At 47.4% G+C, this 19,309-nt stretch overlaps 1 protein-coding gene across 1 annotated transcript; it reads left to right on the forward strand.

Moving 5' to 3' along the window:
- The first annotated feature begins 12,064 nt into the window (after positions 1 to 12,064).
- LOC123769580 (proteoglycan 4-like) lies at positions 12,065 to 12,986 on the forward strand. The gene is given in 2 exon segments (XM_069308947.1): positions 12,065 to 12,138; positions 12,140 to 12,986. Coding segments are annotated over 2 exon segments (921 nt in total).
- The last annotated feature ends 6,323 nt before the right edge of the window (positions 12,987 to 19,309 follow it).

Below are 19,309 nucleotides of genomic sequence, written 5' to 3' on the forward strand. Positions count from 1 at the left end.
CCGCACCATCCCTGGCAGCGGAAGCCACCACACCCCACTGCGGAGAGCCCCCGGGTGAGGAAGAAACAGGAGACACACCCGAGACACGGGCATCAGCACCAGCAGGTACATGAACCTCCGCCACCACCAACCGCAGAGACAACGACTCAGCCGGATCCACGCTGTCAACACTAGAAGACCCACAGTCACTAAAGTCCCCCAACATCAGCCCAGGCCGTAGACGAACGCCTGGAACGTTTGGGCTCCGGCCGGATATCGTCAGAGCCGGAAGCAGATCCAGAGGCACGGGCACCACTAGCTGGACGAACCGACGCCCGACGCAGAACGGCAGCAGCCTCGACCACAGGGGGAACCGGACCACACACAGCAGGAGGCTCCGCAGCCACCCCATCACCCAGCACAGACGGCGAGGGTGCAGGGACCAGGACAGACTCGGCATAGGAAGAACTGGAAGACGAGGGGCCCGAGCAGACGGCAGACGGAAGAGGCTCAGGGACACCAGCCGGAACAGGCTGAGCACTAGGTGAGGACACAACCACCGGAGGAGAGGCGACAACAACAGGGGGCGCAACAGGCGGAGCAACAGCTGATACAGAGGCCACCTCCTCAGCCGAAGAGACGTCCACATCCACCGAATCATCCCCCACAGGAAGCGGCGGAAAATCCTCCTCACTGAAGAGATTCACTGGTGCAACGGCAGGCGCAGAACAGGCAGCAGCCTGATGGCCCAAAAGACCACAACGATAACACGTCCGCGGCTGGCGGGCGTAAAACACCCGAAAGTTGTACCCCATAAGGCGCACAGAGGACGGAATATCCGCCCGGAGTCTCATGCCCAGGGTGCAAATGTTAGTCCTCACACCCTTAAAAGGACTGGAAGACACCACGTTCACCCTCACACTAACTACTGCGTCAAACCGGCTGAAATACCGCCGTAGCAGACCCTCCGGAAACTTCAAGGGAGCCCCATGCACACTGACGTAAGTGCACCACTTCTATCAGAGAGTGTCACAGTGCCCGCACCATCCGGCAGGGGTAATGTCCGCCCCTCGTATCGCCGGAGAAAATCGCGATACGCCACCTCCTCTGTGAACTTCACAATCGCCCTACGGGCCGTTACCAACTCGACCCCATAAATCTCAAACACAGGGACAGAGAGCATATCACAAGCCAGCGCAATCTCCGGGTAACCGGCCCGCACAGAGAACTCATAGTCCCACAGACTGAGCCCGGACGACAGGGGAGAGAGGGACCCCCATCGTAACGCCACGTCAGCACAGGTAGGCAGACACACACCCGCCCCCAACCGGCCGAACTGGAAAATAACACCAACTGCCGGAGCGCCGAGGCAACACGTCTGTCCCCTACCGAAGCTAGGGCCAGACTTCATGGGACTCACTATTGAACATTCTGCACCTACATCCGCCACCAAGATAATGTTATTAAAACAAGACTAAAACAGAAGCAAAAAAGAAACAGGGAAAAAGGAGGAAACCCCACCTCAGTTTAATATTTTAACCCAAATATCAGAGTAACAAGGTTATCACGAATAACCGAACTCAATTACGGGCTCACCATAGCCCGTCCTACATGGACATTTCGTTCTGAGTAGCTAAATCTAAAACAACAACATCCTCTCTTCTCTCGCACGACTTGATAATGGTCCAGGATGGACCGAAATGTCGTTTCTTCATTTTCTGATGTGTGGTTTGTTAGTCACATCTTATTAACATCTCTTTATGCCCATTCATCCACTTGTACACTTAAATCATATCACTTATAACTCTTCGCTTTCGCGGTGACGACGATTGAGGGATCGGATGCGCCCGTTTTTCCACTCTCTTCGTATTGAAGGTTTGTATTTTGCAGGATTAACCGACGGCATCTTACGCTGGATGCGTTCTTAAACGCCATATTTGTTAAATGCTAGTTTTCGCTACCTCCTCATAATTCGTTAACATCTAACATTCTCTATAACCTTCCTTCTTGCATACTTCCTGCTTCAACTTCAGTAATCTCTGGCACGCCACGCGTGTACCAGGGCGGTAAGATGACACGCTGGCGGCACCAGCGAAACGCCAATCCTAACACTCGATTCAAACAATAATTCGGTAAGCAAATTTGATTTTGTCAACAGGTTATATGATAAACAAGTGTTGCTATTGTATACCGGTGATTAGTTTAGTCAGCCAGTGTAATGGATGATAATTCTATTACACGACGAATCGGTTCAATAATTAACTCACTGCCTTAAGTCCGCAAGCATCTAAGTCCGCAAGCCTTTCAATAACGTCACTCCTCAGCGGAAGTGACCAGTGGAAGGTCACTGTTCAACATGTAAGATTCTACATCTACGAGTACACATGTACATTATTAATAACTTTTTCATTCATCTGGGCTCATGGGGGTCTACGGCTCGAGTCTCCTAGTGTGTGAAGCCGAAGCTCTATCAACCGAGCTATTGAGTTGTCTTAATATTTACCAATATTTTACCAACTTTATTTACCAATATCTATTATATGATTTAACATGCGCTACATAACTGAGAAATCCAACTATTTTCACAGTTCTGATGATTTTACGCTCAATATTTCAATTATATATTTTTGTAAATCAATTCTTTCTTGAGGTGTCGACACAGCATCCTGAACCTACTGTTTTAGTGAAGTGTTCCAATACACTTTGTGAGATAATGGGTGCGGTGGCGGTAGTGGGCTCAGCTATTCATTACTAGGGATCACTGACTGAAGAGTGGTGGTGGAGGGAGTTCCCGAGGGAGGGAGACGAGCGCTCCAGCAGGTTGTTCACCCCAAACGCATCCTTTCAAACCTCTTTTCATATCATATCTTCACCATTAACAGTCAACTTGATCAATGAAAAACTACTCTAAAATACTTTCAAACCCTGAAAGAGTGATATTGTTTCAGGGAGAGAGGAAGAGTTTCCTCTACGTGTCACAAAAGTCGAGACAGCTGGGTTCATTGACCCCTCAATACCCCCCCCCCCCACCACCCCGCCCCTCCACCCACACAACCTTCCTTTCGAGCCTGGTGTTCCCGCCCGTTATGTGGCCGCAGCGTGTCACGCATCTAGGCATTCCTCTCCCTGTCATGAGAACCAAATTATCTGGTTCACTAAATACGAGAAACCAGCTAAATGAGAGTGCTCTCCCCCTCCCCCTCCCCAGGACGTAGGCCAGCTGGGGTCATCGACTCCACCTGCCCTCGCCTCGCTTGGCCTACACTCTTGTTATTGTTATTGGCGAACCACTGTGCACTGGTGACGATGGTTGACCTGTAGCAAGTCTGACAGGCTACCACATGCGGGGGTCAAGAGGCCACGTTGCCGCCATTAAGAACGTACCCTCAAAATGATCACTCGCTGCAATGCCGCGTCATAATGGTACTTGTTAAGGACATGATACCATTTCCGGGTTGGTATGAGGAGGTAACCCATGTGAGGAGGAGGGGGGGGGGGGTCACTACTCCATGAACGAAACGAGAGAGACATGAACAATTTGGTCAGCCTCTAGTTAACCCTGACGTTCAAATCACTAAAGTTCAAGTTTTACTTTAAGGACTAAAACATAAGTGTAAGGTAAAGAGCTTCGGTTTAACATACGTGAGGTCCACGGTTCGAATCTCCTAGAGCCCAGATGAATGGCATGGGTGTAAGGTTGTGCGTATTGACTGGAGTGTGTTGCATGGTGCAACACTCGACCCTCGCTGGCCACATGTTGCGCTAGTCCACCGACTCCCGACCTCTCCTTGTTTAAGCATTTACAAATTTGTACTGAATTAACTTCTATCTCTGTTCCGTTCCGTTACATTTCCTTAATAATTACAATAACTAACATCCTGGTGCTCCTCTGTGCCTCAAGCTTAATAATCCGTTTTCTCGGGGGACAGGGAGCCTGTTTATATGTGCACTTTTAGTCATATCAATGTCCCCCCCCCACTTTTTTTTTAAACAACAAAATCAACTACTGACCTACCCCCAGAATGTAACTGCACAACAGTTGCCTAACTCCTGGAGTACCTATTTCCGTCCCGCTCGGGATTCGAACTGGGATCTCCGATTGCGAGTCCATAACGAACTGTCCATATTCTAGGCTGCTGTACACTGAACATGTCATCATTCCAACGTTATTTCCCTCGGAATCTGAAATGTCGCAATTATGTCTTGATTTTATATCACTTCAGGTGTGAGGATTTTGAGGTGTGATACAATTTATCTTTCCTCATTTATCTTTCCTCATCGCATTTCTGGTAACTTTTTTTTTTAACTAACATGCCCGAAACGCTTTGCGTAATAGTGGCTTTAGGCATTGTATGTACTAGCCCTATCTATAAATCCATCACTCTTTGTAAAATCTCTTGTATGTATGTACCTTACCTAAATAAACATTTGATTTGATTTGATTTGATTTGACTTTCGTTGTATACCTCTGGATATTTTCCAATATGGTTTTAGGCTTCCTTATGTGAATGTTTCATGCTAGTACTGCATTCTCTAGACCGGGTCTCACACACGCCGTGCACTATACTCTGAAGGCCTCCTACCTAGGCTTCTTTCCTAGGTCCCTCTAGCATAGACTCCTCTTCCCTAGATATACTAGTCAGATCTAACAGTTCCCGTGAATACTGCCAGTGTACATGCGCGCCTCCAGGACTAGGCTGCGGGTCATGCACGCTTCCGGCTCCTCCTATTCTCTTGTATCCCTTGACAGAAACGGTTGATCACGTTTCCTTTCACATAATGCCTCTGTTCACCTGGCCCTAAATAGGCACCAGGTTGTCCACCTGTTGACGGGTTGCAGCCTGGGACCAGTTGTTCGACCATAGGGGGGGGGGAGGCCTCGAAGTAATATACATACACAACCTTTCTGTCTCCGACAACAGAAATTAATTACCAGTTTAAATACAAACTTTTTAACTATTGTAATTATTAAACAAAATCACGGCGCTGAATGACTCGTGTCAGTTCCGACTTGTGGGCATTCTTTGTAGTAATATACTGAAAAACGCCTGCAGTTATATTTCTCCGCAATGACTAAAACCGGTCACATCTGCAGGAAGTCGAGTGTTCAATATATTCTATGACATTCTGGCAACATTCCAGACTTCCTTATGCTGAGAGCGAGTAGAACCACACCTTAACTACGACCTCGCCGGCAGACACGAGCAGAGAAAAACCATCCTGTCCGAGCCACACAAGATTGCGACACAGGTGTGGACGTTGATACGGAAGGAGCGAAGGTAGGCAGTTACCTGGTCCAAGACACGTGCTACACATGCGTGTCCCCTTACGATATCTCGACCCCTGTCATGGCCGCCTCGTCGGTAAACCAGTTTGTGAGTTCCGTAGCGCAACCTCGTCGTCGTCCTCGACTACTGGCGGACTCGTGGCGCTTCGCAGTATACACTAATAATATGGACAATCACTTTGCTTGTCGTACGAGGCACAGATACAGCAAAAGATGTGATGTAAACGGCAAGTTGCGTTGTGGCAGTGAACGTTATGTCTAGCAGTGAAAAGAAAAGGAGCGAGTACCCGCAGAGATCTTCGAGCGTCAACCCGTCTTCGACTCCAACCATTACATCCAGCGGTCGACCCCACAGACGCATTCATAAATTTTAATATGCTGTTCATTCAAAACAGGATTTTTTCAAATATAAATTAGTAATATAAAATATTAGCATATTGTGCATATATAGGTATATGTTAGGTTAGGTATTTAGCTTCTGTTGGCGATTATTTGTAGTATGTGGGTGAAGCATTTATAGTATTGTGGTTCGAACAAAAGTCGTCAGCGAACAACCCGTCCTCGACTCAAGTCCACAGCCCGTCCTCCAAACAACGACCCAAAAGTGATTCCATCCACCCGCCAAACCCCTCATGTTTATGAATAAAAACTGTTTACACACGACTCAACTGATTTCGTTCGAAAACTTCCGGAACAAGTGCTTCACTGACGAATTTTGTTCGAACCACAACGCTGTAAATGCTTCACTCACGTACTACAAATACAAATAATCGCCAACAGAACTTAAACACCTAACCTAACCTATGCCTATATGTGCACAATATGCTAATATATATTATAATACTAATTTATAAATGAATGAACGTTTTGAATGAACAGCATGAAACAAATTATGAATGCGTCTGTGGGGTCGACCGCTGGATGTAATGGACTTGAGTCGAGGACGGGTTGGGAGGTGTGTCCACGGGGCGGTACTGTACCCACCGGGTGGTGGCCTTGGACCAGGATAACGCAAGGAAGCTCTCGGTGGTAGACGTGTTGAGTGGAGTAGAGTGGGCTGGAGAACCAACAGAACCCCTGTGTCGAATACAATGACCTTCCCAGGACAGGATGCGACCCACAACAGCTTACTAACCCACGGGTACCTATTTACTGCCAAACGAACAGAGGCACCGTACGTGCCCACGCAAGGTGAACGAGTGAGCTCATTGTGGTGCCCTCGTACGACTTCCTTGTATACAAGCTTTTGTAACAGCGAGACAGAGGCAGAGAGAGACAGGCAATAAAATATACAGAGACTGCCGCTTTTCTGTATATTACAGAGTTCAGTAATATTAACATTTTCATTTAAACAGTTGTAATTTAGCCCCTAAAGGTCCTTCACGGACGCAGCGTAACAAAATTGTCGTGCATCACCACCTCCGTCCTCCCACCATATGCACGATAATTATCACTAGACAATGCACTATGTACAATTATTTACTTATAAATTATTTATATACAAACAAGGGTAAATTCTTTGTGCACAAGGAAATTAAGACGAACGAGTACATAAAAAGGAAGAATGTACTGGAATATAATATAATTAGTCCGGGAGACAGGGAAGCGTGCAGTGAATGGGGCCCCATTAGAGGTGATTAACACGCTTATGTTTACAGATCTCGCTGTTTCCTGCTTTAAATTGACGATTACCTTCTAATGTTTAACTATACAAGTTAAAAAAATCTATTTATATTTCACTTATTCCTGTGCAGGCGATGAGTCACAATAACGTGGCTAAAGTATGTTGACCAGACCACACACTAGAAGGTGAAGGGACGACGACGTTTGGGTCCGTCCTGGACCATTCTCAAGTCGATTGTGACCATTCCTGGACCATTCTCAAGTCACAATCGACTTGGGAATGGTCCAGGACAGACCGAAACGTCGTCGTCCCTTCACCTTCTAGTGTGTGGTCTGGTCAACAATCACTTATTCCTATTTAGAAAGGAATATAAAATTGACTTCATTTCAGTCATAAATCAGTCAATGGCAGGTAACTTAAGAAAATGTAAGTTGACCACAGGACGGTCTACTTACAATTAAACTCCTGCTAAGCTGCCGCATCTGGTCAACAGTGAACGGTCCACTCCGGCGCGGGATTCAAACTGTTTATCCCTGGTGGAAGCCCAGGTAACGCACCTCATAGTACCAAATGACACACTGCCAGCTACAGTCAACTTGCACTACCCACGAGGCCGCACCAGGAGCTGGGACACGACAGAAAAGAAGGGTTTGCTTCAGAGTCAGGCGTATATACTGGCCCGCAGAGGCCTGAGTAGCACACAGCACCGCTCCTGTGCCAGGTAAGTCCACTACGGGCTCACCATAGCCCGTGCTACTTGCCCCCGCTCCTGTACCAGGTAAGTTACGGGCTCACCATAGCCCGTGCTACTTGGAACTTGTTCCGAGTAGCTGAATCTATAACAACAACAACAGCCAGAGTAGCTGAATCTATAACAACAACAACAACAGCCTGCTCCACTTCTCTAATTTGCTCCTTCGCAAAAAAATACAAATGTTTTGCCTAACCAGAAACATACGAAGCCAAGCATCTAATTTCTCTAATTATTTAATAATATTTAATAATTTAATAATATATTATATAATAATAAGAAATAATCTATTTCTCTCTCAATTTTTATTAACACATTTAAGTACGTCTGCATTTATACAGCTGCCCTGGACTATACGAAGTGAGTGTACAGTGTGTGTCAAGATGCTAAATCTCCTCATCTCACAGGATGGTTAGTCATGCAAGGTCATGTGAAATGTGATCAGTAGTCTGCACTGGCAAACTTTGGGCGCATTATGAGATCATCATTATGACATTATCCTCAAGAACCCGGGAGTTGATAAAGTAGTTACTTTGTTTGGGTGTGAACCCAATCTTTGACTTCGGGTGTGAACCCAATCTTTGACTTCGGCAGTGAACCCAATCTTTGACTTCGGCAGTGAACCCAATCTTTGACTTCGGCAGTGAACCCTTTTTTGGACTGTAGGACCTTCCGGCCCGCTCGTTGTAGTGGCTTTGCGGCTCTAGTATCTTTGCCTTGCGGTATATTTCATGTGTAACCTTCCGGCTATTTTCCTCGTGCTGTGCCTTGCGGCGTTTGTGGGATATTCGAGAATACCTGAGATATATGCAGCCTGTGACCATTCCCCAGGATGCCACCCACAACAGTCGACTAACACTCAGGTTCCTAATCACTGCTGGGTGAATAGAGGCAATGGATGTAAGGAGACTTGCCCATACGTCTCCTCCTGCCTGAGATGTAAGGCTCCTGGTGCCTCATGCTGGGAGGGGGGGGGGGGGTCTGAAGGGTCTAATGACTGGCTATTCAACAGTGTAGTGTGAGATCTGAGACAGTCTCGCCTGAGACTGGTGGATGTCTGCTACTAGTGAGAGATTTTTTTAACCACTCACTAGAAGTTAAAGAGACGGCGACGTTTCGGTCCATTCTGGACCATTATCAAGTCGATTGTGATGAGACCAAGATTGATTGATGAAGATTAAGCCACCCAAGAGGTGGCACGGACATGAATAACCCGTAAGTGGTACAACTTTTTATTCAGTAAATCTTTTCAGTGTTCTGAGGTCGCATTTAATCGTCAAGTTGCTATCGCGGGGGAAGGATAGATGAGACGAAGGAAGGGAAGGGAATTATCAAGGGAAAAGCACCAAGCCATTACGACTATATAGCACTTGGAAGGGGTCAGGATAAGAATTTGGGATGGGACGGGGGGAAGGAACGTCTTGTCTGAGACGAAGGAGGCAAGGGCAATAAACAGGCAAGAGAGAGGTGAGGAGATAGAACTCTTAGAGGACGGTAAGAACAAAGGTGTAATAAAGGAGTGTAATAATAGGAATAAGAAAGGTGCGAGTGTGAGATCATGACCCAGTTCTTCCTAACCTATCGAGGCCGCTGCATAGAAAACGTCAATATTACGGTGGTTTAATAGGTAATTTGTCTATTATGGGTGAGGCAGTTAAGAGGAGAGGTAAGGCAAGTGTCTGAGGCAAATATCTGCAGAACGCTGTAGGAGTGTTGATGGGAGAAGGCACCGGGAGAGGCACCGGGCCCGAGTGATGCAACACTGCCCAGTTACTATGACCCTTAGGAATCGAACGCCGACCCTGGAAGCAGCGATGCCCTCGCATATACCCATCACTTAAAGTGATTGGATCGCACTCATTACGTGTACACATATATTACTAAATTATTGTGAAGTTTTGGGACAAAGGCGCCATGTTGGTAGGTAAATTATAAACTAGATATGTTTTATGCAAATCGCCAAAATATTCACGTTAATAATACCAAAAAAATTTCAGGCTACCAATTTTTGGTTAATATAAAATTTATTCTACAATGTTCATTAGTAGGTTTAAAACAATCATTAAGTTGCACAAAAAAACATTCTTAATCTATTCAGGGCCAGTTACCTGGTTGTAAATCTTTTAGATTAACACACACACATATATCACAATAACGTGATATATCAAATGAGCAAATCCACAAGGGCCGAACCAAGACCATGTCATGATACTTTTGACTAAGGCGCATCTGGGAACATCCCGTGCGTAGGTTCGAGCCCTCATCACGGCCCTTGTGGATTTGTTCTTTTAGATCAAGTTCTAGGGAGAAAAACATGGGTTGGTTAGGATCCAATGAAAAATGAGGTGTTATAAATCTATTTTATAGAACACAGAGGCCCACGACATTTCAATCTCTTGGCGATAAAAATAAGTAAGGTCTCTGGAACAACAGCCGCAGCTTCCAAGAGAGAAAGTGACCAGTTTCTGCTAGATTTACCAGATCAGCCTGGCCGTGATAGGCGTGCGGGGGTGTAACACCCAGGACCTCCCCCCCCCTTAAGAGTTCACACCCAAGGAAGCCTTCTCCAAGAGGTCAGCCCAGATGACCTCCGGTTTATCTTGTATATTGATTAAAAATTCCTGGGTTAGTCTTAGTCAGCATAGTTTCAAGTATGTAATATTTCAGGCAAGGGAATTAGACTCCAGATTCTTATGTGTAAACATCCATGGATCTCCCCCTTTTGGCCAGGTCAGAGGTCAGTCACACACGTAATTAATAACTCCTCTCTTGAAGAGTGTATGGTGAATGTCAAACAAGCTTATTGAAATATTTCTTGAGTGTTTGTACACTCTTGGGGCAGGTAGTAACAGCAGATCTCCCCCCTCCCCCCTGTGGGGGTTGTATATAGAGGGCCTGTAGGGACTTAGGGAACAGAGTGCCGGACACCGGGGTCCAGAGAGGGCTGTGAAGAACATCTCAGCCAGGGAGAGACAGGTTTTAAGGTAATGTGTGTGATCTCTGAGTTTTTGTTCCATGTCCAAATTTCTTAACTTTTTGCCAGTGTTAGAGTAGGATTTATAAGTGGTGATTGACATAATTTTGGTGTTTAATAAATCATGTTAAATTTCCCGTCTGTGTCAATTGTTGAATCCTCTTAGCCTTTTGGATATAGTGGCTGACAACCGTTTCCATAATTAATGACAGTCATAGAAAGTACTCTCCAAGTCAAGCAATGTTTCTTGCCTCGTTGCTTGATATAGTCTCAATGGTCAAAGGCAGATGGTGGCAGCGTATTTCATCCTGTGTTAGCATCTCCTTGTTGGCAGTGTACTTTGTAGTCCCGGTGTAACCATCATATGTCAGCCCATAACAGTGTTACCAAGTGCAACCAATGGGGAAGTGTTACTCAGGATAAGTAGTGTTTACATTATTAGTTTGGTGTTCCATTATAGTGGTGTTCCATTATAGTGGTACACAATTGGGTGGTGTTACAATAGAGAGTGGTGTTACAGGGGGCCTTCGGACTATAAAGATAAACAGCTTCACAGACCAGGCACTCTCCAGGGGGCCAGTTTTTGGATTGGCATCCAATCTTGGATTGGCTACCAGCTCCGTGTCTCCAGACTCCTAGCGGACTCTGGAGGCTCCCAGGTTAAACAACCTTTAGCACATACCGTGGTCCGTGGGTTAAGGCGCGTCTGGGGGTCACCAGGACGCTGGTTCAGTTCCCGACCTGCTCCTAGGACTGAGCCATCTTCACCTATCTTAACATCCCCCTCGATCCACACCTGTGTTCGTCCCTCCGACGACCGGCCTCTTCCAAACGTCATTACTTTGCCTTTGCGCGAATTTAAATCAAGTAGCCAGGCATTGGACCAACTCTCAACGTGCCCTCCACCACAAGATGGCCGACTGCTATAATTAACGTCAGTGTTAAAAATGATGTACCATCTACATCATGTAGATTTTTTATATAACTACTACACTGAGCTACCTGTTGTTGTTGTTTAAGATTTGCTACCTGGAACAAAAAGTTCCAAGCAGCACGGGCTATGGTGAGCCCGTAGTACTGAGCTACCAGAAGTCGCTCAAGGGATAGTCGATTCTGGCGATGATTTTCCAGTTGCAATAGTCACAGACTCTCCTGATGGCTCCGCAACAGACGGTAATCACTATTGAAACAAGTTTTTAAACTGTAATTAGTGGCTTCGTATGTACTATTATTGTAGTCTAGTAATAACTGATTTTACAGGCTCCTTTGGACATCTTATAATATACTGAAATAGAAATAAGTTTATTGAGGTAAAATACACACAAAGGGTGTGGTAGGTAGGTAGCTCAAGCTATTCTCACCCCATTTATAATAATATATTTGTATTAATGCGATTCCAACAGCAAGCTTTGAAAAATATACTAATTACATAAATTTGATTTAAAAGAAATGGGTGTGCGCGCGCCCCTGCCACTGACGACGACGCCTCGCCGGCCCGACGACACGACGCCTCGCCGGCCCGACGCCTCGCCGGCCCGACGACTCGACGCCTCGCCGGCCCGACGACTCGACGCCTCGCCGGCCCGACGACACGACGCCTTGCCGGCCCGACGACTCGACGCCTCGCCGGCCCGACGACACGATGCCTCGCCGGCCCGACGACTCGACGCCTCGCCGGCCCGACGACACGACGCCTCGCCGGCCCGACGACACGACGCCTCGCCGGCCCGACGACACGACGCCTCGCCGGCCCGACGACACGACGCCTCGCCGGCCCGACGACACGACGCCTCGCCGGCCCGACGACACGACGCCTCGCCGGCCCGACGACACGACGCCTCGCCGGCCCGACGACACGACGCCTCGCCGGCCCGACGACACGACGCCTCGCCGGCCCGACGACACGACGCCTCGCCGGCCCGACGACACGACGCCTCGCCGGCCCGACGACACGACGCCTCGCCGGCCCGACGACACGACGCCTCGCCGGCCCGACGACTCGACGCCTCGCCTGCCCCACGACACGACGCCTCGCCGGCCCGACGACACGACGCCTTGCCGGCCCGACGACACGACGCCTCGCCGGCCCGACGACACGACGCCTCGCCGGCCCGACGACACAACGCCTCGCCGGCCCGACGACTCGACGCCTCGCCGGCCCCACGACACGACGCCTCGCCGGCCCGACGACACGACGCCTTGCCGGCCCGACGACACGACGCCTCGCCGGCCCGACGACACGACGCAACAATTAAGCCACCTCTGTATGCAAGGCCTAAAAAGTCACTTGAGTTGCTATTTGTTTTTTCTTATTGTCTCAAATAGCGACCAGTCGAGACACTCGCCATTTGTCTCAAGAGATAAAATGTAATTCCTTGTTCAGACCATTCCAGGGCCTCGGAAATCAGAGCATTACTGATTGGGTGGGGCTTCCAGGGTGTGGGGGGGGGGGTGAGACCAGGGCGGTCGACGCAGTACCCACAAACAGCAACATCACTCACACTACTACAGTTAACCATCGACTAACTTTCTCCCGATGGTTCCCAACATCACTAAACTGTTGTATACGAAACCCCCCGAACCTAACCTACCCGAGGACCCACCAACAGAAAACGGGACATCACGTCAATTTCGCGAGCCGCTGCCATGTACAGTACACCAGTTTTGGGTCCTAGGGAACTAATACGTCATAATGCGACGTACTATTCAAGAGAACGGGTTGAAATAACCGCATAATACCACTTAAAATGATAACGGGCACTATAAATAATTTTATCTTCTGTGTATTGTCCATTATTTTAGTATCAGAGGTTCAACTGTTGATGTAAACAAGACAAGAGTGGCCGGGAATACCTGAGTGGAGTGTGGCTGGCTGATATGGGCCGGTAACCAACACCTTCCGTGATTTCGGGACTCAAAGTCCCCGCGGCCCGGTCCTCGACCAGGCTGGAGTGGTTCTGGGGCGCGGGTGGTAAGTTATTGTTGTTTAAAAGATTCAGCTTCTAGGAACAAAAAGTTGCAAGTAGCACGGGCTATGGTGAGCCCGTAGTAGACTTACCTGGTACAGGAGCGGGGTTGTAACTTGAATTAAAAAAAATCGGGTGGTAAGGTCACAAGGTCACACTAATAAGGGAGGTTGAGGGTTGGGTGAAGGTTGTTAGTGTGGAAGACTGGGGGGGAGGGGAGAGAGAGAGTGAGAGCGAGAGCGAGAGAGAGAGAGAGAGAGAGAGAGAGAGAGAGAGAGAGAGAGAGAGAGAGAGAGAGAGAGAGAGAGTGTGTGTGTGTGTGTGTGTGTGTGTGTGTGTGTGTACTCACCTATTTGTGCTTACAGGATCGAGCATTGACTCTTGGATCCCGCCTTTCCAGCTATCGGTTGTTTGCAGCAATGACTCCTGTCCCATTTCCCTATCATACCTAAAAGTATGAATAGTATTTGCTTCCACAACCTGTTCCCCAAGTGCATTCCATTTTTCCACTACTCTCACGCTAAAAGAAAACTTCCTAACATCTCTGTGACTCATCTGAGTTTCCAATTTCCACCCATATCCCCTCGTTCTGTTATTATTACGTGTGAACATTGCATCTATTTCCACTTTGTCAATTCCCCTGAGTATTTTATATGTCCCTATCATATCTCCTCTCTCCCTTCTTTTCTCTAGTGTCGCAAGGTTCAGTTCCTTCAGACGTTCTTCATATCCCTTCCCTCGTAACTCTGGGACAAGCCTCGTCGCAAACCTCTGAACCTTCTCCAGTTTCTTTACGTGTTTCTTCAGGTGGGGGCTCCATGATGGCGCGGCATACTCTAAGACGGGTCTCACGTAGGCAGTGTAAAGCGTGCTAAAAGCCTCCTCATTTAGGTTTCTGAATGAAGTTCTAATTTTCGCCAGTGTAGAGTACGCTGCTGTCGTTATCCTATTTATATGTGCCTCAGGAGTTAGATTAGATGTCACATCCACTCCCAGGTCTCTTTCTCGAATCGTTACAGGTAGGCTGTTCCCCTTCATTGTGTACTGTCCCTTTGGTCTCCTATCACCTGATCCCATTTCCATAACTTTACATTTACTGGTGTTAAACTCCAGTAGCCATTTCCCTGACCATCTCTGCAACCTGTTTAAGTCCATTTGGAGGATCCTACAATCCTCGTCTGTCACAACTCTTCTCATTAATTTTGCGTCATCCGCAAACATTGACATGTATGATTCCACTCCTGTAAACATATCATTTACGTAAATTAGAAAGAGGATTGGTCCCAGCACCGATCCTTGAGGTACTCCACTTGTTACTGTTCGCGAGTCCGACTTCTCGCCCCTTACCATTACCCTCTGACTCCTTCAGTTCCGCCCTAGTCACTTCACCCACACTCACCTGTGTGAGTGCGAATGAATTATTGTGTGCGCACGCGCGTGTGTGTACGAACATGATGGCACGTACACTAATATTTATATCATCACACACAAATTAAAACTATTTTTAGATAGCAAAGATACCTCTACATGCATGTGCTGCGTTCATATCAGTTGAGATACGTAACGAAAAATTAAGTACTAGATGAGGGAGGGAGGGGGAGTGGGGGGGGGGCCTTTCAAGGCGGACTGTCCGCCTGCTATCATAATTCGCACCATTTCCCATTTCCAAACTTTCCATTCACCTGTGCTTCTCCATCCTCTATACTCTTCCCCCCTCCCCCCTCCCCACCAAAAAAATAGGGGTGACTGAGGTTAGGAGAGGGCAGCAGTGACTGGGGAAAGGGGTGAATTGGAGAGAGAGAGAGAGAGAGAGAGAGAGAGAGAGAGAGAGAGAGAGAGAGAGAGAGAGAGAGAGGGGGGGGGCATGGAGAGATTGGGAGACGTGGGTGACTAGGGAGGGGTTGTGAAGGGGTAACTGGGGGTGGGTGGGGGAGGGGGGTAGAGAATGGAGAGATACAGGTGAAGGGAAAGTTTAGAAATTGGAAATATAGCGTGGGGAGGAGGCGGGCTGTCCGCCTTGCTGACACGATGTGTGGGTGTTGGCAGCTAGGATAAGTTTGCTCTCTCTTGTCAGGGAGCTGTGAGTGTGTGAGAGTTTTTCCACGTATATTTCATATGGATGACTGTAGCTGAATATTGAGTAGTATTCACATATACACACTCCTATTACAGTAAAGGATCCAATACTTAACCCGGCCGCCAACTCCTAGAGGATGAAAACCAACGTTTGAACATTTCTCTTAGTGCTTTCCTGACGACCTCTGTTGTCATAGCACCTCTGCAAATGCTTCTCCTCCGTACCTTAAAATTCAAACAATTCCCAACAGAACCTAAACGCTCAACCTACACCTAAATACACAGATCTCCAATATATATAATAATATAATTCCGAGGAAATCTGTTTTGAATACGCATACAAATGGCCTACCTACAACACCTACGACGTGTATGTAACTAAAGTTACCAGCTCTCTCCCACTCCCTCGCTGATGTATCCGGCACACAGCTCTTCGACCGCGAAAAAAAAGGAAAATATTAATATCATTGTAATGCTCGTTTTCTGTGAAGATTTGGCCGATGACCCGACACGCCCGACTTCAAGATGCAGGAGAACCGCAAACCTCCTTACTGACGACCTTCTCTCTCACCCCGACCCTTCCCTCGATCCCTCTCCTGATGTATTCCTGGTAGCAAAAGAATGTAAGAATATCAATGCCATGTACTTTCATAAACCCAATGTACCTTCTTGTATGTATGCACAATGTATATATATAATGAATAAATTAATAAATCATGAACGGGGGTGAAGGACGGGGAGGGGGAGGGACCAAGATACGTACAGGGGGAGAGAGGGGGGTGGGGTAGGGGGGGAGAAGCGAGTGAGGGGGGGGGGGAAGGGGGTACAAGTAATGAGGGGTAGGGGGGGGGGGAGGTTGAGTGATGGAGGACTAAGTACAGACTCAATTCTTCAGTTTGTGAATGCTAATCATCACGTGGGGAACCCCCGGGAGAAACTCCCATGGCTGGGGGGAGGGGTGTGGGGGAAGGAAAGGGGGAGGGGGGTGGGGGGAGATGGGGAAGGGGGGATTTCAGCTGGAACTAGGTAAAAAAATGGGGGCAGGGATGAAACAGATAGAAATGGAAGGGGGAGAGAGATGGGGGTTTATCACTGACAGGTTCTTGGTTTACCCTCACCACTGTCTTTGTTTACTCTTAATTAATAGTTTAGTTCCTATCAGTTTCTATCTTATCTCTATACTCGAGCACAGGCGAGTAAACACACAAGGCGGGGTCCAAGAGCTAATAACTCGATTCTGCAGATACAAATAGTAAAAATACGCGCACACACGTTACACTTTCTCTTACCCTACATTGTTCTCCTTCAGCTCTTTGTTTAGATAGCCCACAGTGGCAGTGGGAGCCGATGAGAGAGTAGGGAGAGAGCCTTTCGCTTCTCCATCCTGACCTCATCTGTCTAGACAGGAGCAGAGCAGCCAGAGTGACAGCTTATATACCTGAATATATACACCTGTATGTACGTTACTGCGCGCGCGGCCACAAGTCACAGGTGGTCACAGTAAGAGGTCAGCTGATCAAGGAGGCACTGGAGACATGGGGGAAGATGGAGACGATGGTCCACCTGCCAGTAGTATGTCCACTGTCAGCCAGTAACCACGTGACCCTTATCAGTGTAACCTGTGTGTGTACACCTGCCTCCTGACGGTGAACTACACAGTTAGGTTCCTCGGAGGGCGAGTACTCTCTTCTCTGGTGCGAGTCGTGATATCTTTTTAAGGATACTGTGATTACTCGAAGACTTGACCAAGTTCGTATTGGCTAAACATTGAAATAAACAGTTAAGTCAGTTCCGTATTCCGTTAAAGGTTTTATTTTACTGCGCAGCGCCACTCACTGTGAGTAAACATGCCGCCTGAGTGAACGGCCACTAACACCTCCCTTCCCTCAGTGCTGTACCACACGCAGAGCGGACTTTAAACTGTCAAGTGCCTGCCAAACGAGGAGAATAACGAAGATTATAAGAATGCATCCGAGAGGATATGTCAGCGCCGACTTGCAACTCCGCACCTTAGCTGGCCTGGACCAGGACGTGCCCGGGACGAGTCCAGGACGAGTCCAGGACGAGTCATTGCTATTACAGATTCTCTCCCACCACCCCTCCCCCCATCTCTCTCTCTCTCTCTCTCTCTCTCTCTCTCTCTCTCTCTCTCTCTCTGGTGGTTTACTGCTCTTAATTAAGCCAATCTTATTTGTGTTCGCCAGTTAAATGCCCGCGACGCCTCGACTGCCAAGTCTGATCTATGACCTTTGATCTTCATAAAGAAAGTAGCTCCTGAGGTGACCTGAACAGTCAGCCTGGCGAACCAACGTCGGTGGGGGGGAGGGTAGGGGGGAGGGGGGAGGGGAGGAAGTGAGGGAAGTGAGGGAGGAGGAAAAGATGGAGGAGGGGGGGGGGGGGACATCGGTGCACACGGAAAAAAGTACACAGTTCTAGGGCCAAAGTGGTATTAACAACAATATTTGTAATACTTGTAGTAGGAACAGAAGAAAGGAAAAAGTTAGGAGTAAAATAGTACATAAGACAGGCTGAGCGAGACTATCGGGTGAACAATGTGTTGATGCACACTACCCCCCAGGTGTACTACCCCCCCCCCCAGGTGTACTACACCCCCCAGGTGTACTACTCCCCCCAGGTGTACTACTCCCAGGTGTACTACTCCCAGGTGTACTACTCCCAGGTGTAGTACACCCCAGGTGTAGTACACCCCAGGTGTAGTACACCCCAGGTGTAGTACACCCCAGGTGTAGTACACCCCAGGTGTAGTACTGTGGGAACCGACCTGTGAGATTTATATTTATTTAATTTATATGAATTTATATTTACGTTAATTTATATACTTCGATAGCAATTTGTGTAATGTTAAGTGGACTGTATTTCTGCAATAATCTCTTAATCTCACAAATCGATCCTCTGCACATTAGGGGGGTTTATATTAATTGAATATATATGCAGCCAATCAAACTACAGTAATAGACTACATACATTGAAGAGGTTCCTTATCTTATAGTACAGCAAGCCTTAAGTCCACCAGGTATAACTAGGATGTAGACACTAATTATCCTCTTTGAGGTAGCTTCCATCACCCAGTAACTGGTGCACAAAGTCTTGCTTCCTCGTCTTGACCTGTCAAAAGGGGGCTAGCTGTAAAGCCAGAATCCTATATATGACAAGTATATCAGAGAACACTGTACATGGAACCTTAAAGACCTGGCTTAATTACCTTTAGTTTGAGGCTATCTCGTGCTCTAACCGGGTAACTGTTACCTATCGTTCGTTACGGCTCGTGACCCTACAGCAGCCAAACTTTAATTACGTCTAGGGATACGAGACAACTGCTGTTCTCAATAGCGAATCACCAGTATAACCCCTTGATAAGTAATGAGCACAATAATAAATCTTCCTTAGGACTGAAGAATAGAGACAAAATCTTATACATATATATATTAAATAAATCTCAATAGCAAACAGATGATTATATGGTCACAATATATCACATTAAAAATATCACTGTATCTTCCAGACATTAAATTAAAAATATTATATGTATGGCTATGACAGAACAAAAATGTATAACTTAACTCCAACAAGATGTTATCTCTCTGGTTCCGGATCAGCTACTGAATAACAATAACGCGAGAGTCAAAACACA

This window comes from Procambarus clarkii, chromosome 63 (genome assembly GCF_040958095.1).
Source record: "Procambarus clarkii isolate CNS0578487 chromosome 63, FALCON_Pclarkii_2.0, whole genome shotgun sequence".
NCBI lineage: Eukaryota > Metazoa > Arthropoda > Malacostraca > Decapoda > Cambaridae > Procambarus > Procambarus clarkii.